At 35.3% G+C, this 26,906-nt stretch overlaps 1 protein-coding gene across 8 annotated transcripts; it reads right to left on the bottom strand.

Annotated features, from left to right (window-relative positions):
- Positions 1 to 1,107: 1,107 nt before the first annotated feature.
- Positions 1,108 to 26,906, bottom strand: AASDH (aminoadipate-semialdehyde dehydrogenase). 8 transcript variants are annotated; one of them, XM_019740171.2, is made up of 15 exons: positions 26,808 to 26,906; positions 24,164 to 24,438; positions 22,846 to 22,966; positions 19,797 to 20,116; positions 17,744 to 17,936; positions 15,480 to 15,721; positions 15,020 to 15,126; positions 14,347 to 14,519; positions 13,712 to 13,904; positions 12,976 to 13,091; positions 10,422 to 11,220; positions 6,269 to 6,432; positions 4,179 to 4,301; positions 3,528 to 3,659; positions 1,108 to 1,604 (listed from the first exon to the last, which is right to left on the bottom strand). In XM_019740171.2, exons 2-15 carry the CDS (start codon positions 24,391 to 24,393, stop codon positions 1,215 to 1,217), a joined length of 3,303 nt encoding a protein of 1,100 aa, XP_019595730.2. In that variant the 5' UTR covers positions 24,394 to 24,438; positions 26,808 to 26,906; the 3' UTR covers positions 1,108 to 1,214. The 8 variants fall into 8 exon arrangements, with proteins under 8 accessions (XP_019595730.2, XP_019595729.2, XP_074180610.1 ...); XM_019740170.2 differs by having other exon boundaries at positions 26,682 to 26,854; XM_074324509.1 differs by having other exon boundaries at positions 1,124 to 1,604; positions 6,188 to 6,432; positions 22,840 to 22,966; positions 26,808 to 26,898.

The raw sequence follows: 26,906 nt of genomic DNA, 5'->3' as shown, positions 1-26,906 counted from the left end.
GTGGTCAACAGATAGATGAAAAGATGCTCAACCTCACTAGTTATAAGGGAAATATTAATCAACATCACAATGAGATACCACCTCACACCTGTTAGGATGGCTAGTATCAATAAGACAAGAAATAATTGTTGGAAAAGATGTGGAGAAAAAGGAACCCTCAAATACTACTGGTGGGAAAGTAAACTGGTACAGCCACTATGGAAAACAGTATGGAAGTTCCTCAAAAAATTAAGAATAGAACTTCCATGTGACCCAGAAAGCCCTCTTCTGAGTATCTATCCGAAAAGTTTGAAAACACTTATTCATAAAGATATACGTACCCCTATGTTCATGGCAGTATTATTCACGGTGGCCAAGATATGGTAACAAGGTAAATGTCCTTTGACTGATGATTGGATAAAGATGTGGTACATACATACAATGCAATATTAATCAGCTATAAAGAAGATGAAATATTGTCATTTGAGACACTGGATGAATCTTGAGAGTATTATGCTACGTGAAATAAGTTAGACAGAAAAGGATAAGAACCGTCTATTTCACTGATGTGGGATATAAAACAAAAAGCAACAAATGAACAAACAACATGAACTCATAGATAAAGACAAGAGAATAATGGTTACCCGAGGGGAAGGGGAGTGGGAAAAAGATGAAGACAGTAAAGGGGGTCAAATATATGGTGACGGAAGGAGAACTACACTTCATTTGGTGAGCACACAATAGAGTATATAGATGTTGTTACATAAATTTCAGGTGTACAACTTTATATGTTATTAACCAATGTTGTCCCAATACATTTGATAAAAATACTAAATAAGGAACCTAATTTGATAAACAGAGCCTATCTTTAAAAACCTTTTGTTATGAATATCAATATAAATGAGTAAATGCTATATATTACATCACAGACTCAGTTTTGAACCAACCAAGTATATTCTGGTCTTTTTTGTTGTTCAAATGTCTTCTATTAAAAAAAAAAAAGTAAACTATCTATAGCCTAATTAAAAGAAAGTGCTATTAAATATATTGATGTGTTTTTTTAAATGTATTTGTTGCTCCTACAGGAAGTAAAATACAGTTGTTGTCCAATAAAGTGCAATAGACAAGTTTTTTAAGCAAAATATAATTTTTATAAAATAATACTATCTACATGCTCTACAATGGTAAAGTGTTTTCAAACATTTCAAGTATATTCTAATAAAAACTGTACTTGATTAATTTTGATTGCCATGCAATAAATCCAGACAATAAACATAATTATTTCTACATCCAATAATAAGCATTGATTCCCAGACCACAGGAGAAGAGAAAACTTCTCCAGGAAGTTCATACACACTTTGCAACTGTCCAGTCTCACATTCCAAGATCCACAGTTTCCCATCAGCAGATGCTGCTGCCAGCAACATATCATTGCTATGACTGTGGTTATGGAAAGCAAATGGTGTTGAATACACCATTGAGGTAGTTTTAAATTTCCATCGGAGGTGACCTTTCATACTACAACAGTAGATAAAGCAATCATGGGAACCAAAAAATATTTCTTGCTCTGATGAGGAGGTACATGGGGATGAAAAGATTGGTTCACTGGTAGAGAACTGCCAAACCTAAAGGGTGATAAAGGCAAAAATAATTCATTCATCTCATTTCAACAATTCTATAGTAAAGCTTTATGAAATTCTCAATTAAAATGTAAGAGATGTAGGCTACTGAATGGGAACTACACACAAAAAGAAAATGGCTTTTTCTGGAAAGTAGCACCCTCAGATTACACCTGTCCCAGTAGTAAAATCTAGCACAATACACCAAGTGTCCTTATTACATGAGTCACTGCTATGCATAATATTATGAAGTAGAATTAATTTTGGACCCAATTCAAGAGTTATTTTAGTATGTTCAGAGACACTGAATTCAAAAATAAAATGAAGAGTGTATGTGCAATAATTTAAATGAAAGCTATACAGAGAAAACTATGACATGCACGTCACCCTGTGGATATACACTATTTGCTGATTTCAAAGCTACTACTACTACTACTGCTACTACAGACAAACCTATTGGCCAATATTTTGAAGAAAAAACACAAAGAAGAAAAGGCCCAAGCCTAAGGTAGAGTTTATAAGTGCACAGTAACGGCAGCATAATAAAAAATAAACTAAATAAAAAGTGGGAATATTCATGAAATATGACTTATAATCTCAATTCTGTCCCTGATTTGGACAAAGTCACTTTAATCTTTCTACAGTTCATCCAAACCAATACGAGTTATAGCATTTGCCTCTTATTCTTAGGAATCTAAAGTGAGAATATATTCAAACTACTTTGTAAATAAAAATATTAAGTGGACAAAATAAGAGTTCATGAAAAAGTAATTGTCACATAGAGCAAATAAAAACCCTGCTAGGCAATGAGGGGTGAATATAGAATAAAAAGCACAAAAGAATCAACCCCAGCCATCAATAGAGCAAATGTATGTTGGCGCTAACGCACTCTCAAGTCCACAAAATAAGCATCAAATCAAAACAACTGCAGGGCGGATGGGTGGCTCAGTTGGTTATAGCGCAAGTTCTGGGCAATGGGGCTGCCAGTTCGATTCCCACAAGGGCCAGAGAGCTGCGCCCTCCCCAACTAGAATGAAGTCAATGAGCTGCCTCTCAACTCCCAGGTGGCCAGATGGCTGTTTTTGCTTTTGATAAAGGCAAAAATCATTCATTCATCTCATTTCAACAATTCTGTAGTAAAGCTTTATGAAATTCTCAATTAAAATGTAAGAGATGTAGGCTACTGAAGGGAACTACACACAAAAAGAAAATGGCGAGGGCTCTCAACCACAAGGTTGCCAGTTTGACTCATCAACTCCTGCAAGGGATGGTGGGCTGCGCCCCCTGCAACTAACAACAGGACTGGACCTAGAGCTGAGCTGCGCCCTCCACAACTAAGATCGAAAGGACTACAACCTGACTTGGAAAAGTCCTGGAAGTACACACTGTTCCCCAATAAAGTCCTATTCCCCTTCCCCAATAAAATCTAGGAAAAAAGAAAGAAAAAAAAGAAACCACTGCAGCAGTTGTGCCATAATGATAGTCACTTGTGGGTACTTAAAGAAGTGGAAATTCTGCTCTGAACCAAAGATCTACAATAAACCAGCAGGAGCCTACCCTTCCAGTCATGAAGTTGAAGATGGGATGTCCATACAATGGAATTGGGTTACACAGATTTTGGTTTTCATAGAAAAAGCATAGGCTTCTTTAAATTTTCATAAGTTCAATAGAAGTTATAAAATAAGCTGAAAAATGGTAAAAAAATTTTAATTGGGGGAGGGGGGAATGGCAAAACTGTAACTGTTGGGATAGAATCTGTTAAATCGACTATAGCACCATTCACAAATTCAGAAACCCATGACTTGACAATTAAAGCAGAACTATTAATGGTTTTCAACACAAGTTGAATAATTACATTTAAAATTTTACTTCAGTTGTCACCACCTACTATGCCTTTAAGACATATAAAGTAGAACTAGAAATTTTTACCTGTTCTCCAAAGTGAGTGAAGCAAAGTAAATTCCCATCTACACAGCCAATATAAACATACTGTAGACAACACCGTGGAGAAGAGAAGAGTGGTTTCCCACAGGAATGTTCCCAAATTCTATTCCCAGTGGCCTGTCATGGGCAAAAAGCAATTCATAGCATTTCAATCATTCTAATCAATTACCCTTTATAAAAACAAAACTTAAAAAAACCCCTCATAAATCTGCTGGAGGCAAAGCTATAAGCTCCAAAAAATGCGATAATGACATGCTAATATTACAAATGAAGCTAGTACAGATACACACGGCTATAAAATTAATCAGTGCTGTTTATGAGGGGTAAGATAAAAAGTTGCAATAAAACCAGGAAAGAAATAACTAACACATTAAGATCTATCTTTAGATCATTCAAACTTCTAACATGACTGAGAAAATTCTGTCAATTTAAAAATAGACAAAAGACGTTGCAGAATTTAAAGTTGATTTTCCTCATCTTTCTAGACTTCATGTCAATCATTTTTAATGAGCTTTGGTTTGGTAATATCTGGACTATATCTAACTGAAACTACTTCAAATTTTCAGAATTCAAAGCAAAAATAAAAGATTAAATAAAAATATGTAATAAAACCAATGCGCATTATTTTATGCCTACAGGATTTACAGCCAGTAAAAGTCCTCCCAGTGTAGCAAAATACAAGTGATGTGGAATCAGGCTCAAACAAGGCGAAGAAAAGACAGTTCCTCCACATTTTAACTTCCAAATACACTTCTTTTTCTGCAAATAAGAAAGCAAATTAATTGGTTTCTTCTGGGGGTTAACAAATTCATGTCTCCTACCCCTCATATGTTATGTCTATTTACTAAGTTTTTATTTTTAATATAAAAGTAATAAATGCTCACTGTGGAGAATCAGGTTACTATAAAGAGGACAAAGGCCACCACCCAGAAAAACCACTGTTAACATTGTAGTGTTTTCCCTTTGATCTTTTTGGTACACACACACACAGAGTTTAATATAGTTGAGATCATTCTGTACTTGGTATTTAACTTACTTATTTGGTAAAACGCTCTAAATATTATTTTAATGCATAATATCCCGTATGAACATAAAATAATTTATCTCTCTACCTTATCACTGAAAACTGTTTGGAACTAATTTCTTGGAATATTAAACAACTTGGAAATAGACATCTTGGTGCCATGTTTGTCCATGTTTCTGATTATTTTGGCAGGATGGATTCCTAAAAGAAGAATTTTACTGAATCAAAGGATATGAAGTTGTAACCTATGGCCAATTTGTTTTTCTCAGAGGCTTGATTCACTAGTTACAACCTCCCACAACTCTTATCAATATTTAATGTTCTCATCCTAACCTAATACCATTTGTTTCTCTCATGAAGTTTTTAATTTTCATTCCTTTGATTATTAAAAGTATGAAACATTTAAATACATTTACTACACATTTCTTCTTTTGGGGTCCTATGGGTTTATATCCCTTATTTTTCTATCTGGATCTTCATATTTTCCTTATTAACTTGTATTTGCTCTTTATTTTCATTTATACTTATAAATGAAGTTTAACTGTCACATTTTGTTTCAAACTTTCCCCCAATTTATTTCTTTTAATTTTGCAATTCTTATTTTTATATAATCAGGTCTTATTGACATTTTCCTTTGTGGTTCTTTTCTATTGTCAAGATGGTAATTCTAAGTTCTTTTTATTTCAAAACTCTGAACAGCAAATTTATTCATGAAAATGTTACCATAGACAGGAAGAATAGGGCTGCGAGGGAGGGGGGAGAAAAGGAAGGAGGCAAGGCCAGTAGTTACGGAAAAAGCCCACTATAATCTGGTCAGAACTGGATTTCAGCAGCAGAGAGAGGTTCCAGGACACCATCTTACCACTTTAGGTGAACTTTAGCTGATTACAGTAGGTTATACTGCTACTACGTGTTTTCCTAAAAATAAGACCTAGAGTGACCATCAGCTCTAATGCGTCTTTTGGAGCAAAAATTAACATAAGACCTGATCTTATTTTAATATAAGACTGGGTCTAATATAATATAATATAACATCAGGTCTTATTTTAATATAAGACCAGGATAATATAATATAATATATAATATAAATACCGGGTCTTATATTAATTTTTGCTCCAGAAGACGCATTAGAGCTGATGGTCAGGCTAGGTCTTATTTTCAGGGAAACACGGTAGCATGGAAGCCAAGAAAAATCTCCACCCCGTGTTGCCATCACAGTTCTGAGACAGCCAATAAGGACAAAATTACCCCCTCCCAACGGGAAGGAGGGGGCAGCAAAGACTCGCCTAGGAACGACTAAGACACCACCCTGCAGTCTGAATATTCCACCTTTTCGTTTTAAGTGTAATAAATTCCCAAACCCACTTCTCTTTGGGCAGCTGCTCTTCTCTGAGCCTGCCCGCTCTCACTATCTTGAGAGTGCACTATTTTTTTTCTACTAATTCTACTGCTTCCTTGGCTTATTCGGTACACCCTTGCATTCTTTCCTGCGATGAACACCAAGAACCCGTTTTCCCGCAACAAAAATGTGGTAAGGAAGTCCAAATGTCTTAAGATATTAAGACTGTTACTTAGCTCCTTACTCTTCCCAGATTACAATATTAAACTAGGAAAATAGCACCTGCCCTCCTAGTGAAGAGCACCCGGCAGTTTCATGGTCTTGTCCGCTTATTGTTATGAGACCGATGAGGTCAATTCTTACATAAATATCCAAAGCATATGCATGCTGGTCATGAGATCCAATGTAAAGGAATCCTGTGGTTGGATCCATGGTTGCCGAGCTTTTGACAGCATCCTCAGTAGTAAACATCCAGTATTTTTCTCCATTATTACTTTTCAGAACATAAACTAACCCATTATAACAGCCTGTTGGGAAACAAAATATATACGATGAAATTTAGCTATGTCATTGGAAAATAATTCTTAAGCCTAAATCATGACGGTTTATATTTGATGCTATTCATGTGTAGTTGGGCCCTATGCTCACCTGAGATTTAAATTTCAGCAACGTAAAGCAGAAACCAAACAGTAATCACTTGTGTAAAATACCTACTTAGTAGGCTGATGTTATTTTTTAAAAGTTCTATAAAGTGCTTCACTGTCACGGAAACAACAAAGCATACTTCAGTGAAGAGAGGCTTTGACAGACCTAGATTCAAATCTTGTCATGGCCATCCTTGGGCAAATTACACAGCGTTGCCAAGCCTTAGATTATTTTTCTGCTGAATGTGGACGCATCTCCTTCCAGAGTCAATGTGACAATTAAGAGACTAATGTGGATAAACGCCCAGTGCAAAGAAGGTGTTCAAGAAATGCTAACATTAACAATGGCCAATGTTTATTGAGCTTTTACCTTGTGAATGGCGCTATTCTAAGAATTTTATACCTATTAACTCACTGTAATTCTTACAGTGAAGAAAATGCTACTATATCTGCATTTTATAGATGACAAAATTGAAGCACAAAGGGATTAAGTTACTAGGGCAGAACTACTCCGCTAATATGTGGCAGAGCCAGGATTACAATGTCAGAAGTCAAAGCTGTGCTCTTAACAGTACTTTTGTGCTCTTAACAACTGCTTTTCCCAAACTGTTGCTATGGATGAAAAGACAGGACAGGAGGAACAGACTTGGTGTAGCCAAAATGACCTAGGTGGAAGTAGGGGGGCTCAAAATCTACAAAACGAAGATCACTAGTGGTCTGTTGAGTGACAGCGAAGAGAAATGTCCTACATGGCAGAGCACCCCAGGACTCAGCAGAGTAATAAAAAACTCCTTTCAGTTCAGTTCAATTCCAGAAGAAAATCTTGTGACCTTGGGTTAGGCAAAGATTTCTTAGATATGCCATCAAAAGCATGATTCATAAGAGGGAAAAAAAAAAGATAAACTGGACCTCATTAAACTTAAGACTTTCTCTTCAAAAGAAACTTCTATTAAGAGAATGAAAAAACAAGCCAGAGACTGGGAGAAAACATGCAAAACATCTGATAAATACTCGATATATCCAGACTACAGTAACTGACACAGAACTCTCAAAACCCACCAAAAAAACAAAATTTAAAAATAGGTAAGATCTGAACAGACACTTCATAAAAGATATACAGTTGGCAAATAAGCTCAAAAAGAGGCACATTAGTCACTAGGGAAATGCAAATTAAAACCACAATGAAATACCACTCTGTAACTATCTGAATGGCTAAAATAAAACATTTTTTTCACTGATGTGGACTACACCTGCCAGAGCTTCCCAGAGCTCATGCCACTGTGCACCTCTGCAGCCAGTGCCACCACAGCCTCCCCCCAGCCCTGGCGTCACTGCACATGCACAGCCTGTGTCCGGTGCCCCCGTACACCCCTGGAGCTGGTACCGCCAGCACGGGCATTCCCGCCTGACCCTGGACCCAGCACTAGACTCAGCACAACAGTGCACCCCACCAAGCCACTGCCCTCACACCCGCTCACAAGTGAAGACCTTTCCCCGCAGAAACCAGCTGATAAAGACTGGAAGAGGGGCTACTTCTTATGTGAAGACACCAGTGCAAGACTACAAGGACATGAAAAATCAGGGAAACATGACACCACTAAAGGGACACAATAAATTTACGGTAACTGACACAAGAGAAATGGAAATCGGCAAGATATTTCACAAAGAATTCAAAGCAATTGTTTTAAAGAAGCTCAGAGCTACAAAACAAAAAACAAAACAAAGAAAACCAACACCTAATTCAATGAAATTGGGAAAACAATACATGAACAAAAGTAACCCAAATGAAAAATGGGCTAAGGGACCTGAATAGACATCTCAAAAGAAAACATACAGATGGCCAACAGGTATATGAAAAGGTGCTCGACATCACTAATCATCAGAGAAATGCACAGAAAACCACAATGAGGTATCACCTCATACTTGTCAGGATGGCTACAATAAATTTTATTTTTAAGACCTTACAGTATCAAGTGCTGACAAGGAAGTGGAACTGGACGTCTCATGTACTGATGGGAGAAATGCAAAGTGGTTCAATCACTTTGGAAAGTAATTTGGCCGTTTCTTGTAAATTAACCTACATTTACCATACAAACTCCCCCTCCTAGATACTAACACAAGTGAAATAAAAACATATTCACACAAAATCCTGTTCACAAATGCTTATTGCAATTATTCATAATTACCAAAACCAGGAAATAACCCAAACGTGAATGGATAAACAAACTGTGGTACATCCACACAATGAAATACTCAGCAATAAAAATAAATTATTGATACATATAATAAATGAATCTCAAACACATTATGCTCAGTAAGAGAGGCCAGACTCAAAGGCTACATACTGTATGATGTTATTTATATGACTTTCTGGAAAAAGAAAAACTTAGAGGGACAAAAAAACCCGATCAGTGGTCACCTGGGGTTGGGGGTAAGAGGAAAGAGGACTCCAAAGTGACGTGGAAGTTTTTGGAGCAATGCATTCTTGATTGTGGTAGTGGTTACACGAAGGTATGCATTTGTCAAAACACAGAACTATATATTAAAAAGGGTGAGTTTTACTGTATATAAATTATATCTTAATTTTAAAAATGTTTAAAACTAAGTTACTAAGTGAGCACTATGTGCCACAAGATTTGAGTCTAGTCACTTGGGATGCGAAAAGTAACCTCAACGAGCCGACTTTCATGGATGGGGATTACTCACGATCATTCACATGCATAACTGAGTTTCCTGTAATATAATGTGCAAAATGTAGGTGTTCAAAAGGGAAGGATCAAATGCAGATTCGTGTAGATCCCAGCTAGGCTAGCATAGTAGGGAGATACATTCCTAAGCAATTAGTCTGAAAAGCTTTGATGAACAGATTCCATCACTATACAGTGAAACCTAATGTAGCTGGGGGAGAAAAAGGAGAGGCACTACACCTGGACCCCCATGATCCTAGTCAAGTCATCTACACGTTAATGTAACTGAGTAGCAGTTAGTAGCGAACACTTAATGAGCATTTAGCCTGTGCCTAGCAATGTTCTAAGAGATTCATAAGCAATTATCTCATTTAATCCTCTCAAAAGCTCTAAAATGATTGTGGTGGTTTTAAAATCTGTCCTCAAATTATTTGATACTCTTCCTTTCAAGAGCCTAATCCCCCCACCCCTGCCTTGAGTGTGGGCCAGACTTAATAATGTGCTCCTAATGAACAGAATAAAGCAAAAGCAAAAATGATGGTATGCAACTTCGGAGACTAAGTCATAAAGGCACTGCATCCCTCTCCCTCTCTCTCATCACTCACTCTGAGGGAAGTTATTCAAGCAGCCTATGGAAAGGCCCATGTGGCAAGAAACAGAAGCTTCCTGCCAAGAACCAGCGAAGAACTAAAGCCTCCTGCTAGCAGCAATATGAGTGAGCCATCTTAGAAACAGGTTTTCCGCCAAGTCAAGCCTTCGGATGGCTGCAGCCGTATGAGAGGCCCTGAGACAGAACTTCCAGTTAAGCTGCTCCTAAATTCCTGACCCACAGAAACTGTAAGATAATAATTGTTTGTTCTCTAAACTATTAAGTTTTACAATAATTTGTGATGCAGCAACATGTTTTATTATGTCCATATACATACTCACGAGAAAACTAAGTTCTAAGAGGTTCAGCAACTTGTCAAAGGTCAGAGAGCTGGTAACAGCTTTAGAGCTAGGTTCAAGTTCAGGGAGTCTGACCCCTGGCCCCACACTGTGACAATTAGCACATGGTTAACTATTATTCTTTGACAGCAACCAAATCCACCATATATACTTTTGTTTTTAATTTAACTTAATCCTACTAGCATTATCATATGGTAATTAATTTTAATTCTATAAACCTCAAATTCAGAAACTTACCCACTACAATAAAGTTTCCACACTTAGACACACATGCTGAGGATTCAATGCGATCTCCCAAAATCTGTTCCCAGTTCACCTTCCCTGAGTAAAGGTCAACTGCCATCATTTTATGGGAATGGGAGCCAATGTACACAGTTGCCGATGACTTATCAACAGCTGGTATTACAACCAGAGGCGAGGCATCTACACATTTGCCTGTGTCTGATCTCCACCTCACACGTAATTCCATTTTCTTAGCCCGTGTCACAGGTGTTCCATCATCATAAACTTTTGCAACACAGGTCGAATCTTTTGACTTCCCAGTAACAGATAGAGGATTTAAGCTTCTTACATTTTGAATATTAATCTGTGAAATTAAATCAGAAGAAGAGGATGAAGGGCAATTTCCTAACTCAGTTAAAAACCTGGTAGTATTCAGAGACAAAATCTGACTCCCTCTGCTCAGTGCAATAAAAGCATTTCTCTCATTGTCTAAATTTAAAGGTATTACAGATTTCTGACATAAAGATTGTCCACTGGTTTCCTCTTGATTAATGTCACTGAATTTTCTTTTTGTGGCATAATTCTTGCTAAATCTTGTCAGATCTTCATTTGGAAACACTGTTTGAAGAATGTGATTGTAGATCTCTAAAATGGAACTGCTGAGAATAATTTCCAGAAGCCCAGGTACTGATGTGCCAACAAGTTTTTCAATCTCACTGAGGAGCCGTACGGACTTTAAGGAATCTCCACCACTAGTTAAGAAGAGTGACTCATCAGGAATCTTCAAAGAATCTTCTGAGAGATTCAGAATAGACTACAGATGAGAGAAGGGAGAAATATGGTAAAAGGTCTAAAACAAAACAATTCAACATTCACAGGTAAATACATAGAGAAATGATAGTACCTACATTAATGATATGAACATGAGACACAAATAAATATTTTTGATTAAAATAAATTTAATAATTGTTTTCTTTATAGTAAAGGAGACCATCACTATACTGACAATTTTGTCACAAACTCAATCTAAAACTGCAAATTACACTTCCCTTCAGAGCAGTTTTCCTACCCATAAAACAGAAAACAGAATTATAAAAACATTCATTTTACTAATTATAAAACCCACAAGACACTAATATCTGATATTTCTATAATATGGAATATTTATCTTTATTGGCTTCATATAAATCAAAATTATTTTCCAAGAATCTAAAAATGAAGTGGTTAAGACTTTTATCCAGATATCATCCATTTTCAGAAAAGACTACACAATTACATCCTTTTTACAGAATGCTTTAGAAAACTCCACATTTTATCTAAGAAAAATTGTATTAACCCATGGTTATAAAAAATATATACATGTATTTAAATGTAAATTTAAAAAAAATACACACACACCATACACACACACAGTGCCAAAAAAAGTATACATTTTTTAAGGAAATACTATTAAAATTATAATACTCACTATATACTGATAACAAAAGATGAATACAAGTCACATTTGCAAATATAAGAGGTGCTCAAAGTGGTTAGCATCAGCGTAATTTTAATATAGTATTTTCCTTTCTTAAAATGTGTATAAATTTTTTTGGGCACCCTGTGTGTGTGTATATATGTAAATTCCCTTAAGCAAAAACACACATGCTGTGACTGAAAGTTCTGGAGTAATGATCTAAGCCCTTCTACCACAATTATGGCATCGCAAGATCTGGCTATTTTCTCAGCTCTGACAAGGGCGTTACTACACTCTACTGCTCCTCTTAGGAAAAGGTTTTGTCGAGATAGGTTCACCTCACTTCCAATAAATTTCTTTATAGGGAGCTTAATCTAATCTTATAGTAGAGAACCTAACCCTTATTTTAACACAAATTGAATAAATGAAGCTATACTATGTAACACCTGGGCAGCAATAACATTCTTAGAAAATTTTATCAGATTTATTAGGATGCTATCATTCCCTAAAAATATTACCGCATTTTGCCATGTATAATGTGCTCTCGTGTATAACACACACCCATGTTTTTGGCCCAAACTTTCAGGGAGAAAAATCTTTCGTTTTAATTTTTTAATTCAAATTTTTATTTGTTTACATTTAGGTATTTGTTTTTTATATTATAAAGGAATTTTAGCATTTATTTTTTAACATATTATGGTACAAGAAATTTTATGTAACAAATAATTACAAAACACAAGAACAGATAGAAGGTACAAGAAATTTTATGTACCGGTAACAAATTTATGATATTTAGTCATTATAGAAGACCAAGAACTCTTCATTGTTGCAAGTTCCTTGTAAATTCAACAAAGCCAATTATCGTATTCCAGGGTATTATTCTTGCATACGGATATTGTTACTGATTTCTAGAGTTACACTTTTAACTCATGGGCATAAATAAAAGAATTAAAAGCATTTATATAGATACGGAATTAGTACTACCCATGTGTAATGTGCATACTTATTTTTCCCCCTCACAAATTTGGGCAAAAAAGTGCACATTATACATGGCAAAATATGGTAAATGACCTCTTTTTAAATAATAACAAATTTGTATCTCAAACTTTGTACCTTCCACAAATGCTGTAATTTTCCCCAAAGTTCCTCTTTTCCATTGAGCTTACTCTCAGACTTCAAGTTTGTGTAGTTTAAATAAATCTTGTTTAACTCAGAAACATCAATTTTGCCTTAATGTAAAAAAGAAATAATTTTTAAATTTCATCTCAAATCTTTTCTATCTTCGTTAGTCATAAGAATACACATTTTTCAGTGTAGAGGTTAGAAATCCTATAGAATAATTAGTCATAGATAATCAATTCTAAAGAAAGTAGTCCCATACTACAAAGAATGTGGGTAACATAGATAAGAAAGGAGTAGCTAAAGTTTGTCTCATTTAAAGAGTTAAAGAAATGGTACTATTAACTGAGCAATTATTGCATTTTGAAATAAATATTAAATAAAGATGAAATTGGGAAAGCAATGTAATATGGTAATTAAGAGCAAATGTTTTGAAGTCAAACAATTTCAGACAGAATTTCAACTCTGCCACTAACCAGCAATGTAATTTTGGGAAAATTACTTAATCTCTTTAAGCCTCACTATCGATGTCTGCAAATGGGAATAATACTACCTACTCACAGCATTTTCTGGAGATAAACTGAGTTAATTATACAAAGCATTTAACAGAGGATCTACCACAATATATCCCAGTAATACTTATAATAAGGATTTACCTGGCCTTTAAACTATTTATGGATACAATTAGTATCATTTGGCACTGAAACATATCTGCTTCAAATTATTTTACCATGAGATGTGAATGGTAGAGAATCAATCAACACAAGCTCATCCGGGATTGCATGACTTGGAAGATGTTTCTCCAGTTGTTTAAAGATGTAGTCCTTTACTAACTCATTTTTGGACACCATGAATAGAATTAACTTTTCCTGATTATACCATATAACCACACAAGACTCCACTCGCTGAAGTCCTTCAGCAACCTGTAAGAAAGATTATCACAATTTGCCAATGAGGACATTTAAAAACAAACTTCCTAAATACTCAAACTTACCATGTCTGAAATCACCACAAATTCAATTGCGAAATATACTAGAGATTTTTTTAAAAATTGTTTGCTACTATTACTATCACAAACACACAGGGTTCCTAACATTTTTCAAAAGTAATAGCTCCTACAGCAAAATAAACCAGTTGATTTTCACAGTTATCAAAATCCATTTTGTCATTTATTTTTTTAAAAAACTCTTTTCATGGGGATAAGGGGCAACCTGAATTATCTATTCCTTATATTGTAATTCATCCCTAATACAAAAATCTTAGGTTTTAATAATACTGATAGAGAACTCTGGCACAGAAAATTGGTGATGGCTACTTCTAATACCTACATTTATCAATAGATATTTAATATTTAAATAGGTCTACCTGTTGCACAAGTTCAATGTTAAGACGTTTGCCATGACGTTTGATCTGACTGTCCTTTCGTCCCAAGAAAAATATCTCTCCATCTTTCACAGTCACAAAGTCTCCTGTGGCTCGCATTGTGCCAAGTGGTACTGTCATCTCGCCATCAAGAAAACATACTCTGTTTCTGCCACCTTCACAAGATATAAACACCAATGTAGTAAAATAAATCTATGGAAAATATATTAAAAACAATCAAATCAAGAACATCTCCAAAAGTTTGGTTATTTAATTTCAAATTTTTAATATTTATAAGAGGGGCTCACTTTTAAATATTACCTGATAAAATTAGATACAATAACCTTAAGTAAAATAAGAATAAAAAAATTATTTCTAATATAAATGTGATTTTAAAAATTCTAAGAACACTGATTCAACAGAATTTTGGCTATAAATATAAAGGTCCAAGTAACAGTTTCTAAATTCCTTTTATATCTTCCCTCAGAGTATTAGACATTGTTATCTGAAATAATTAATGCTATCTTATTTAAATGTTTCATGATTATGAAGATGAGATTAAAAATTATCAGTGAAAAGAACGCTGGACATAAGAAAACCTGGAGAAAAAATAAAATTAGCACATCAGATTTTGTTCTTAAAAAAAATGATTCCCAATCAATAAATATAAAACAACCTAAAAATACTTGGCCATTGCCTTCTTGGATTCTGGAACCATTAGTATCTCTGACTTCAACTACTGTTCCAAGCAGTGGAAATCCCAATTGTACAGGCAATTCACATCTATATGAAAACACAACCCAAACCAGATTTAAAATTTTTCATTTAAATAGAGTATTTCCCAATGTATTTAAATCACATTGTATTAAATAAACAAAAAGTTTGTGTTATGCTATAATTCAAAGACTGCCTAGAGGAAAAGGTTAGATGGAAATGTTGGCATGTTATTTGTTACTGTTTAGTCACAAAAATGTCTAGCAGGATGTGTAGCACCAGTTATAATATGAAAGGTTCTAGATTCCCAGCTGAATATTCTAGGTAAAATGATGTTTCTAAAATTATTACCCCAGTGTCTATCAAAAACACTACTAGTGTTAAGATACTGGAAAAACAAATTTAGTAATTAAAATCCTTACTTCAAAGTAGAGTTAAGAATCTTCTCTGGAATCTTGTAATAAGTCGCCCAACTTGATACCTCTGTGATACCATAAACATTAAATATTTGTGTCCTATTGCCTACTTCTCTCCAGCTTTGAAGAACAGTCAGTGATGGAAATGCTTCACCACCAAGGGCTAATACTCGAAGAGAAGTACTGGCTGATAAAACAGTAGACTTGATAATCTGAGATCCAAATCTTCTAAGCAATGTTGGGGTTACCTGTAGATACATTAAAATAATTTATTTCTTCCCTTCATTTCTTTAAAAAGGTAAACACTGTAATGATTAGTTCAAAGCTTAACAAATGGGGGCCCACATGGAAATTGAGACTGTTTATTATGGCAAATCATATTTAGAAAACTAAGGCACCATTATCTTCTTAATATGGATATCAATTTTCCTTTAAGAAAAATATTAGTTATGTTTCCTTATAGTTTAGACAAAAACATTTAAAGATCAAAAGGACAAAAATCTATAAAATCAATTCACATTTCCTTTCCCATTATCTCTATGTAGAAAAGTATATACAAGGGTTAAAAAATGTGTCAAAGCAAAATATGATTAGATTTTTAAAAACAGCTTTATTGAGGTATAACTGTACGTATTTAAGGTATAAAATATAAATTAAGACATAGATATATAAATATATCAGCGAAACCATCACCACAATCCAAATAATAAATATACCCTTTAACCCTAAAATTACCTATGTACCATTGTAATTCTTCCCTCCAACTGGACCCCTTCTGCAAACAGACACTGATCTATTTTCTCTTACTAATGATCAGCTGGCACTTTCTAGAATTTTCTAAAAATTCTAGATATGTTTAATTTATAGATCAATTTGGGGAGAAATACAATCTTGACAATATTGAGATTTCCAATCCATACTTGTAAACATGAAATCTCTCTTCATTTATTTAGCTCTTTAATTTCTATAAAAAATGTTTTACATATATATAATAAGGCAAAAATTTTTGATGACTTACATACATTTGATAAGAAATTTGACTTTGGAAGGAAACGATGAATGCTGTTAACAAAGCTAAAATTCACTGTAAGACAAAACCTGTGCCTTATACAAAGGAAAAGATAGTCAGGCTGTCAGCTTCTGTACTTCTTTTCCTTACTCAAATCAAGTCAAATGTGATCTGCTGATAATATTCCAAAATAAATACTGTGAGTTAAATCACCATGAAACTACATACAAAATTTGTTGTGTTCTGGGGGAACAGAGTTAGTAAATGTGTTTCAGCTTCTCTATGAGCCCAAAAAGGTTAAAAATTTACTCAGATCAAGTAAATTTATCTGAGATTGTTCTAAAACATTAAGCAAAGGGATCAGATTTAAAGAAGTACAATTCACTGACTTGACATAGAAAAAAAGTCTTGTGATTCCTTTGACAACTAGCACTCAAATCTATTAAAGTACTTTGCAAATGTTTCCTGAAAAATATGGATTTACCACCAGATGAGAATTTATAGCCATTAATACCCTGAAAGCTATATACAATTTTATATATATATATATATATATATATATATATATAGAGAGAGAGAGAGAGAGAGAGAGAGAGAGAGAGAGAGAGAGTTTTTTTAAGATGAAAAACACATTACCTAAAAATAAAATCAATACCAACTTTTACCTTTGGGGCAGAAATTTAACATCCTCTTGAGTCTCACTATACTAGACATAAACCTGATATTTTTAATTTATCATGATATGCGTATTTTGTGAATACTCTCTAGTATCTTTAATTACTTGCAATTAATCTTAAGGCTTGTGTACCAGTAACATACTTTTGATATATATTTTTTTAATCTTTAAAAAATGCCAAACTTAAAAAATATGTTTCTGTAGGTTAATGTTAATTCGCTGATATAAAAATCAGAAAATCTAAACTTCTAACTCAACTATAACTTACTTAAACTAGTTTTTAGTGGGAAACAATAAATTTCAAGACGGAAGAGGCAGCATATCCCAACATAGCTGAGTGAAAGTCAAGTTCCTCTAGTTATTACAGTATGCACAAAATGCACAAGAATTTTCTAGAAAGAATTAACTGATTTTTTTCATTCTCAAACAAACAAAAAAGTGAGATCAGGAGATAGCCCTTGATAACCTAAAAGTAGATTATCATTAATCCATTGTAAAGAACTGTAAGAATACAAACTGGTCTCTAAAACACTTAAAATGTTGAATAATGAAGGATAAAACATTTCATATGCTCTGAAAATATACCTGCAAAATGGTCACTCGGTGATGGGAAAAGAGAACAGTGGCTAATTTTGATGGGAGTACTTTGACAGAAGTTGGTACGATAAGCAGAGTGGCGCCACTCGATAGAGCAATAAATATTTCCACAACTGAAGGATCAAAGGTCAGAGGTGAAGCCAAAAACACAACATCTTCTTGTGTGATCTCAAAAAGTACCCTAAAGGAAAATAGAATGTAGTTATGAGAAACATCTAACATTTGGTAAATACATCCTAAAAAAGTATTAATGACCATTAAGTTTTTGGGTACAGGTCAGATTTTTATTCTCTCAGATGAACCAAAATGGTGCTATTAATTCTAGAACTCTATAAATGTAATGATTAAAAGCCATTTAAAGCAATATCCACTTTTTACCATGAGATATTTTATCATCTGCAATGGCTTTCTGTGTCAACTTGGCTGGATTGAACTACAGTCCCCAAAATTCCCTTTGTAGTATGTTTCTCATTAGGGTAGAAGATAAGGGATGCTCTCTCTTGAGAGCTAGAGGAAGGAAGGGATGCAGCTGCCATTTGCTAGCACACACACTTGCACCCAGTTACTCAAACACCAATCGAGGTGCTGGTGTGAACGGATTTTGTACATATGATCACCTGAATCAAAAGGGAGCTTATGCTGGGTTGGCTGGATTTATTCAGTTGGAGTGCCCGTAAGAGAGTGTATAGGTTTTCTATGAAGAGGCAGCTCCAAAAGAGCCCGAGTCTGCTGTTCCTCTCCCTGCCCTCCCGCATCTTCTTTCCTGACTGCCAGTGGAGAAGGGCATGCGCGTGAGGTTGCAGCTTGCTCCTCATCATCCCTGACTGCCTACCCATAGACTTTAGTGCTGCTTCGCCAGCCCCCACAACTAGAAGCCAATTCCTTGTAGTAAATCTCTGATACATCCTCCTGGTCTGCTTTTTAGTAGGAATTTCGACCGTCTATCGTACTTATTCAGTGATGCTTAACAGAGACCCCTGACTTCCTTTTCCTCCTATTTGGCATTTTCTCTCAGTAGCTAAACAAAGAGCAAAACAGAATATATGTAGTTAGGATATTATAGAGCATGGAGAGTCAGTGTTGAGCCTATGGCACTGCTTTAGTTTGAACACACGAAACCCACTTTTATCTAAAAGCAGGATTACCTTAACTTCAAAATATCTTCAACCATGGTAGTGTGGGGACCTACTCAGAACTCAAGTTGGTATGAGATTATTTTAAGCTGAAGACATTTTGGATTCAACAGATGCAGAAAGAAGGCTTCTTGGAGCTTCCCTTACCTGACTAATAGCACAAACTTCTGGGAAATGAGGCTGCCATAAATTCCCTCTTCGAGGTGGCTTTTACTTCAGAAAAGAGACCAAGAGTAAACCTACCAGGAATCTCTGTAGAGAGTTTTATGGTCCCGAAGCAGGAAAGACTACTCTCGCCTGCACAGACCAACATTATCACCAAGTTTCTTATCTCCCTTTGTCTTTCCTAAATAAACTTACTTGATCTTCACTCAGAAGCCTTCTCTCCCCCTCCCTTTTCCCTACTAAGTTAGGATGTAAGCCTCTGACTTTAACATTTTAATGATGGAGTTCAAGAACATGTTACCCCAGAATACGCTGCTCTGGCATGTTGTCTATTTTGAGTTAAAGGGACTTGACAATCAGCATATACAAGAAAAACACTATGATCTTCCTTTTTTTCCCCCCCATAAAAGCAGGAGCTGAAATTCCCGTATGAAAGATATTCTCCCTACACTAGAAGGAAAGTAACATTCTTATCATCAAGGACTAGAAGTTGAGACTGAGAGAATTCTATACAAACAGACCTGGTAAAACAATTCTTACCCTCCTCTAGCCTCCCCACATAGTTTAGTCACTTTTCCATAACTACCTTTCTTTGTTCAAACTAATATAAAAGCAAGCAGGTTTTGCCATCCTTCGTGGGTCTTTATTCCATGGATCCTGTGTCACATAAAAGTTGTACAGTTGACCCTTAAACAATATAGGGGTTACAGGTTCTGAAGGAGGCCTCTAAGGACAGAACTTACCGAAAATGCTGGATGTTTGGCACTATACATGCATGAGGGACTCTGACAATCTTAGGTATTCCTGTGGTGCCTGATGTATGGAGAACATAAGCCAAACAATGCTTTAGCCTCACGTCCACGTGCTCTTCTGACTTCTCTTCACTGCTGTTTTCAGAACCCAGGCTGTTTGTCATTTTTCCTTTTTCATATTTCTCTTTTCTATCATTTAGCATCAAGCTCACCTCCACATTTTCCCAGTGAAGTCTGAAGAGTACTAGGTCATTATGTTCTACTGTAAGTGTATCATAGTTCAATAACATTTCATAGGAAGATTTGAATTTCTGTTAGATGGAGAACAAAGTTTCCATTATGTTAAAAGACATTCTTTTTTACAAGGAAATGATATGAAGTATTCAATTACTCAGTCAACATATATCCCAATATATCCAGGGATAAAAAAATAAATTAGAAACCTCCAAGAGTAAAGGGCTGTCCTTACTTTCAAAGTCACCTTCAAAATAAACAGACGTAAAAACACACAACTGCAGTACAATGTTGTAAATGTGATAATGAAATAGGCCTGAAATGTTAATGGAAACAGAGGAAACTGAACTTAACTCTGCCTGGAAGGTTGAATCTTCATATGTAATATTTGTGTTATAAGTAGCTATTTTCCAAATATAGAAGACGGGTACTTCAGGCAAACAACCAATACAGAGTATATGACCCTAGAAAACTGGTGAGAAAACTGGCATGGAGAACATTAAGCATTCCAACAAGCCTCAGAATTGGGGAAGGGGAAGAGGTGAGTAGAGCTGTTAATAGGAGATGAGATACTAATCCTTAACAAATGCGTATTCAACCCTGAGGAGTGGAACCTGCAAGCAGTGGGATCAAATAGAAGGTGGCAATAGCACAGACTACACTTTGTCAAGACTCTGATAAGTGACAGGCTTTTAGTGAACCTTTTGCAACAATTCAGATATGCTACATGGGCCTGAACGGGTCTGTTGTAATAAGAGTAGACAGAAAGCGTCCACGAGCAAAGCATCAGCAGGACTTAGGTAACTTTCTGGGAATAGAGAGCGCCTAAGAAGACTGTTGAGTTTCTGGGTCAGGTATTTATTAGATGGAGACAGGTTAACACAGAAGTTCAGATGAAAAGATGCTAAATTCAGTTTGTACAGGCTAAAAGTGAGGTTCCTTTGAATATACCTCTTTAGGTTGATAAAAAGCAGCTTAATGAAATTAAGTTTTCATATTATAGAAATAAATAGAAACGAGAGGAAAAAGTCACAGAAGCCTGTAGTGTTTTCTGTGTTTGTTGTGTGTGTATTAAGGATAGGGTGTAACACGGCCTAGAATCTTAGAACTGTGAAGACTTAGCTCAACACCATCTTTTGCCATTTAAATTTTCCTATCTCTACTATGCTACATTCACTTCACTTAGGACAGTATCACACTATGTACACCTTATAGGTTTGGGAGTATTAACCTTTTCTCTCCGACTAAATTACAAGCAGTTGGAGGGCAAAAATCATATCTTAGGCTTCTTTCACATCTCAGTACCCTACCAAACAACCTCACTCTAGTGCGGGGTTTCTCAATCTCAACATTACTGACATTTCGGTAAACCTTATGGAGAGGTGTCTTGTGTCTTATACTGTTTTATAACAGCATCCCTGGCCTCTACCCACTAGATGTGAATAGTGCCCCACTGCCATAATGACATAACTCCAGACATTGCCAGGTGTCTCCTGGGAGGCAAAATCATACCCAGCTGAGAACCACTGCTTTAGCAGATGCCGGGCATACAAAAGATGCTCAATAAATTCTTCCCCATTGCTCTTGTGTTAAATGAGGGAAGATCACTTACACCATCATCCAAGTCATGGAATAGGAAGCAAGGGGCGTTCTATGGGGTTTTACTATGTGCCCAAGTCCTTCCTATAAGTAGTTATTTAATTCTCATAGCCAATCATCTCTTTTATAAAACATTCGCCAAGGTTGTTAAGAAAAATGAATGTCACATCCCCATTTTAGTTTTGCTTACATCGACAACAAAAGAATAACCAATGTGAGGAGAAAACTTTGGCCAGACACCAATATGTTTATTTGGGAAATATTTGTTAACTAAATCAATACTTTAGTTGTCTCTTTCTAGAGGCTTTACTTTAATACCCATGATTCTCTAGGAAGTCCTCCATATATCTCAAGCTCTTGATACTTCTTATTGTTATATATATAGACAGAGATGCACACACATATATACACATAGATGGAATGCATTTAAGTTACTCCCAAATACATACAGACTCAGATAAGAAATGGGTAAAAAGAGGCTAAATTGAATATACATTCTATAATCTTCTTCCTTTCTCTTTGATAAAACAATACTTTATAAACAAGAAATAAAGAAACAATAGTAAAATATGGGCTGCATCTTGCTGAATACATAATACTGACTCTTGCTTCTAAAGCAGAGCTTCTTGACTACATCTTTGGTTGGCAGTCAAAAATTTTTTAAATATAATACATTTAATTTTCCAGGTTTGGTCTAACTGCCAATCTCTTTTTCAAAATCTAAGCTTGGTTATAATTCTTTAATGTTGCTGACCACTGTAAACTGCCATAAAGAAAAAGTTCCAAGTAGTATAAAATTTTCCTAGTATAGGAACAACTTTGGAAAGAGAAAAGGAATTCAAAACTATGCACACTATTATTATAAAGCTAGAAGATATGCTCATGCCATAGAACAGTGTTTCTCAATGGAGTGTGGGGGTTGGAAGGCACTTCTAGGAGACATTTGGCAATGTATAGAGACAATTTTGATTGCCAGAAGTGGACGGAGCTACTAGCAGCTGATGGGTAAACACCAGGGATGCTGCTAAACATCCTAGAATGTACAAGACACTCCTCGCAACAATTGTTCAACCCAAAATGTCAACAATGCTGAGACTGAGAAACCCTGCAGAGTTAGTAAATTTAGAAATCAAGAGGGAGTAAAGGGGAGACTCTGCAACTGAGATAAATGTAACACATAAAAAACATTTTAAATACGTACACTTACATTGATTTGCTGTTTTTCAACAAGAATATACTTTAGGTTACATTTTTTCATAAAATACGTTGATAACGCTGGTGGTGAATCTGGGTCAACAGGAGCATAAGCAGCAGGGACTTGGAGAATTCTAAAGAACAAAGCATACAATCAGCACAGAATGTATGTTGAAAATAATCTTTAAGCATTTCTAGTTCTCTAGGTACTTTATTTTTGAATTTATCAGAAATTCCCGACGGTTTTGTTGACACATCTTTGTTTATAAGCATTTTTTCTGGCTCTTAAGACTGAATATCCTGAGTATTATATTAAAATCTCACCACATAATATAGAGAAATCCAAGATTTTTTTTGTTTTAGTGAATGTATTATAGTATATTACACTTGGTTAACTGGCTACTACTAAGATACCAAACAGGTAGCAGTCTAATTTCTTCATCTATGTAGAATAACATAAAATAAGCTAAATATTCATATGTAACTTATTAGTGTGGAGATTGGTAGAATCTGCATACTAAAAAGACATATTTCACTAAAACCAGTACTCCTCAAAAGGGAAAAAAACTTTAAAATCGATTTGTATGTGGCAATACTTGCATAAATAAGACCAAAGATAAGTTAGCTGTTTTAGAAGTATTAACTAAAGGTACTTTGAGACACACTTTGGGGACACTAGATCTTTGCACATAGTAAATTCTCAATAAATTTGTCAATGATTGAAAAAATTTTAAACTGTTTGCTTTACATTTTTATAATTACTCCACTAACAGATGTACTATGAGATGAATACCAATTTCTCTGATTCTTTACAGCTTTTAACAGCAATCATTATATGAGGATAATATTCTAGAAAAACTTAATTGATTGAACATTTTGCAAATATTGTTTGAATTAGTATCTTCAATTCATCTCTCAATTTTTATGGCCCATTATCCAAAACTCTCTATTTATTCGTTCATTTACTGAATACTTGAGTACCTAAAAATTCAGTCTTGGGGGAAAAGATATCGTTATTTCTAAAATACTTGGTTTCTCTGATCTGACAGTAGACATTATGACTGTTTTCCTTTGGCAAAACAATGAAGCCCTCATATTTTGGAGATATTTAAATTTTCTACTATTAGTGAAAACTTCTACTCTCTCCTTAGTAAGTTCAGATTAATTAAATAAAAACAATCCTAGGGGAAATATGAACTCCATTAGCCCCTCTAGAATTGACCATGCAATACAGAAAAATCCAATAGTAAACAGAACAGTAACTTGCAGTATATCCTATGTATGAAAGAATTATAGAGTAATATCAAATTTTTAATTCTAAAACATATTACCCTAAAATCCAAGAGGGTAAGTTTATCCCAGGCTGGCAGTAGAGACCAATTTCCCGAATTCCTTGGAAGTCACAGTGTAATAGTAGAAAATCTGATAATTCTGAAGCTGCATTAACCAGAGTCTTGTAGGTGTAATAAATTGGAGACTGGTCATTACATTCATCGAAACATACAGCTATTTTATCCGAATAAACGGAGGCAGCCTGATGTACCAATTCCTGAAGAGTCATTTCACTGAAGTTTATCTAGACATCCTTGGTAGCAGAGAACTCTACCTACATACAGAAATGTTAGAGACAAGGAGTGTTAGGGAGCCTGGTAGAGGCAGATGGAAAGAGAAACTTCTATACAATCACTCCTCACAAAAATAACTAGATCAAAGACATACAATTAATGAATCTCTGAACTTATGGATTGTCTATGAGAACAATGAGGATGATAATTAATCTGATACAATCATCCTAACAGTGGGTCACAGCTGAAGGAAAACTGGGAAGGGAGTGGTGTACCTAGATGAGGATGAAATAAGCAGAAATGTAGAATTCTCTCTCAACTGACCACAATGTACAAAAGAAATATATAAAAAATTAATCAATAAAACCAAATTTAAAGCACCGCATGCTTAATTTTTTCATTTTTCTTCAGTTGTTGCAAATTGATAAAGTGGTTAAAACCTCTATAGTGACTTTGAAAAGCAAATAAAATCTGCTTTAGGAACTGAACTTAGGTAAAAGCAAAAGCAACCATTGACAGAAAAAAGGGGGGAAAACCTCTACCTACAATCCATCCAATTTTAGTCTGTGTTAATTACTACTTATAATACTTCACAGGCCACGTCAAGTCATTTTTATAATTAGGAAGCTCTTCATACTCTATTTGATTTTTAAATTGTCAATAAATCCATTTAAATTTAGACTCAAAATATAGCATTACAACTCAATAAACCATTGTATCAGTACAATGTTTTCTGGGCTTCTCAAGGCAGATTAAATAAAAAGATTTGAAACAGTATTTCATCAAAGAAACTTAAGGGATCACTAATTTAAAAAAAACAAAAACACCCAAAAAGACCCCTCAAAATTGCTAGCATTTCCTTGAAGGTACAGGTGATTTCTTTCTCCCTCTGTGAACACTGCTTTCCAGATTTCAAAGCAAGTAAGATTTATCAAGTAGCCTATTTTAATTATTCAAAAATTTTAATTTGTTCATCTTATCTGAACTGATTTCCCTACTGATTCAAAATAAATTTTCATCCATGTCATTTACTTAATATCAATTAGAGAAGACAAAACATTCCTAAAGAACAAAATGAACCAATAACTGCTGAGACTCATAAGGTTTGGAAATACCATGATTTCTAAATAAAAAGTTTAAAAATATAGATAACTCTAGTACTTACAGTATTTTTTAGTAAGCATCTTTATAAATACTATTTTGTGATACATGAGATAAAATTTTAAGCGTTCCTCATATACACAAATGATCATTGTATAAATATAAGGAAGACTTTCCATAGCATGCACTAAAATGATGGGGAATGCCTTTAGTTTGCAAGCCAACAGTGCAGAAGGGTACCTTCTGCTACTGTCTTCCAAATGAGTAACAAACTGCCTGCATTATAGAATGTATTATACTAAGGTATTTTTACAAAAATTTATAGTCAACATGCAAAAAAATGAATTTTTTTAAGTGCAAAAACACATACAGCAGTTAAATTTTCCACTTGAGGACAACCTGATTAATATACTACACTCCAAAGTTACCTGACATCAAAGTAAGGGGCAATACTACAAAATGAATTCTTAAAAAATAAAATGCCATTTTAATGATAAATTACAACACACACCACACATATCTATACAACAATTAAGATGTTTTTGTACTTTTAATGAGTTTCCCAGTGGTTGCTACAGAGAATTAAGGTAAAAATCTATTCTTGCTGAAGGTTTTTCATGTTAAGTGAATCTAAATAGTCTCTCCAATTAAGAATACTCTACTTATTGTACGCCCAAACACTTCTTTGGGCCTTATGAGGGAAAGAAAAAAGCAAAATCTGGTAAGCAAATTTTATATGTAATGACATCAAGTTTAAGATATGTTACTTTATTTACAACTGTAAATGCTGCTATTTAGTCATTAAAGGTCTTAAGAATGTCAACGAATTCTCGTTTTGGGCTCTCCCTAGGTTACTGGCTATTTTAAAGACATAAATAACCTAGAAACTTTACTTTCTTGTATCCACCGACTTCTTCATTTACATTATGCAACTGTGCTTAATAACCATGAACTATATAGCTTCCAAAACACTTTTTCATTTACTCTTTGAAACCGCCTAGCAGGTAGGCTGGGCAGGCTTATTTCCATTTGAATGAAGGGGCCGAGGGCCCGAGGCTGGTGCCGCGGCTTAGTTTAGTCTTTGCACCACGCAAGCCCTGCAGACACCACTGACAGCCCTGCGAGGCCAGGCGGTGCGGCCCTGAGGCTGAGCAAACCGGCGCCGACAGCCCCCGGTCTGTACCTCGCGTCCGGCCGCGACCCACTCAGACGGCCTGGGGCGGCGGGTGGCAGGTCTGAGCCGATCCAAACCTCCTGGCAGCCCAACCCCCCACACCTCACCACACACAGCAAACACGCAGTCACCCACAAGCCGTAAACACCGCCCGCCGCGCAGCTCGCTGGGATACGGGAGGCGCAGGCTCCCCGGGAAACGTTCCGTTCCGTGCGGCCGCCCTGACGTAAGGCC

Source organism: Rhinolophus sinicus, linkage group LG02 (assembly GCF_036562045.2).
Source record: "Rhinolophus sinicus isolate RSC01 linkage group LG02, ASM3656204v1, whole genome shotgun sequence".
Lineage (NCBI taxonomy): Eukaryota > Metazoa > Chordata > Mammalia > Chiroptera > Rhinolophidae > Rhinolophus > Rhinolophus sinicus.
Note: the sequence above shows the minus strand (reverse complement) of the source record. Positions and strands in the feature narration are given on the sequence as shown.

Coding starts and splice junctions, on each gene's coding strand:
- AASDH (XM_074324509.1), bottom strand. CDS start 24,393: ATGACTCTTCAGGAATTGGTACATCAGGCTGCCTCCGTTTATTCGGAT. Junction 13,905..14,346: donor ACATTGAACTTGTGCAACAG/GTAGACCTATTT, acceptor TCTTTCTTACAG/GTTGCTGAAGGACTTCAGCG. Junction 1,605..3,527: donor TCACTCACTTTGGAGAACAG/GTAAAAATTTCT, acceptor ATCACCCTTTAG/GTTTGGCAGTTCTCTACCAG.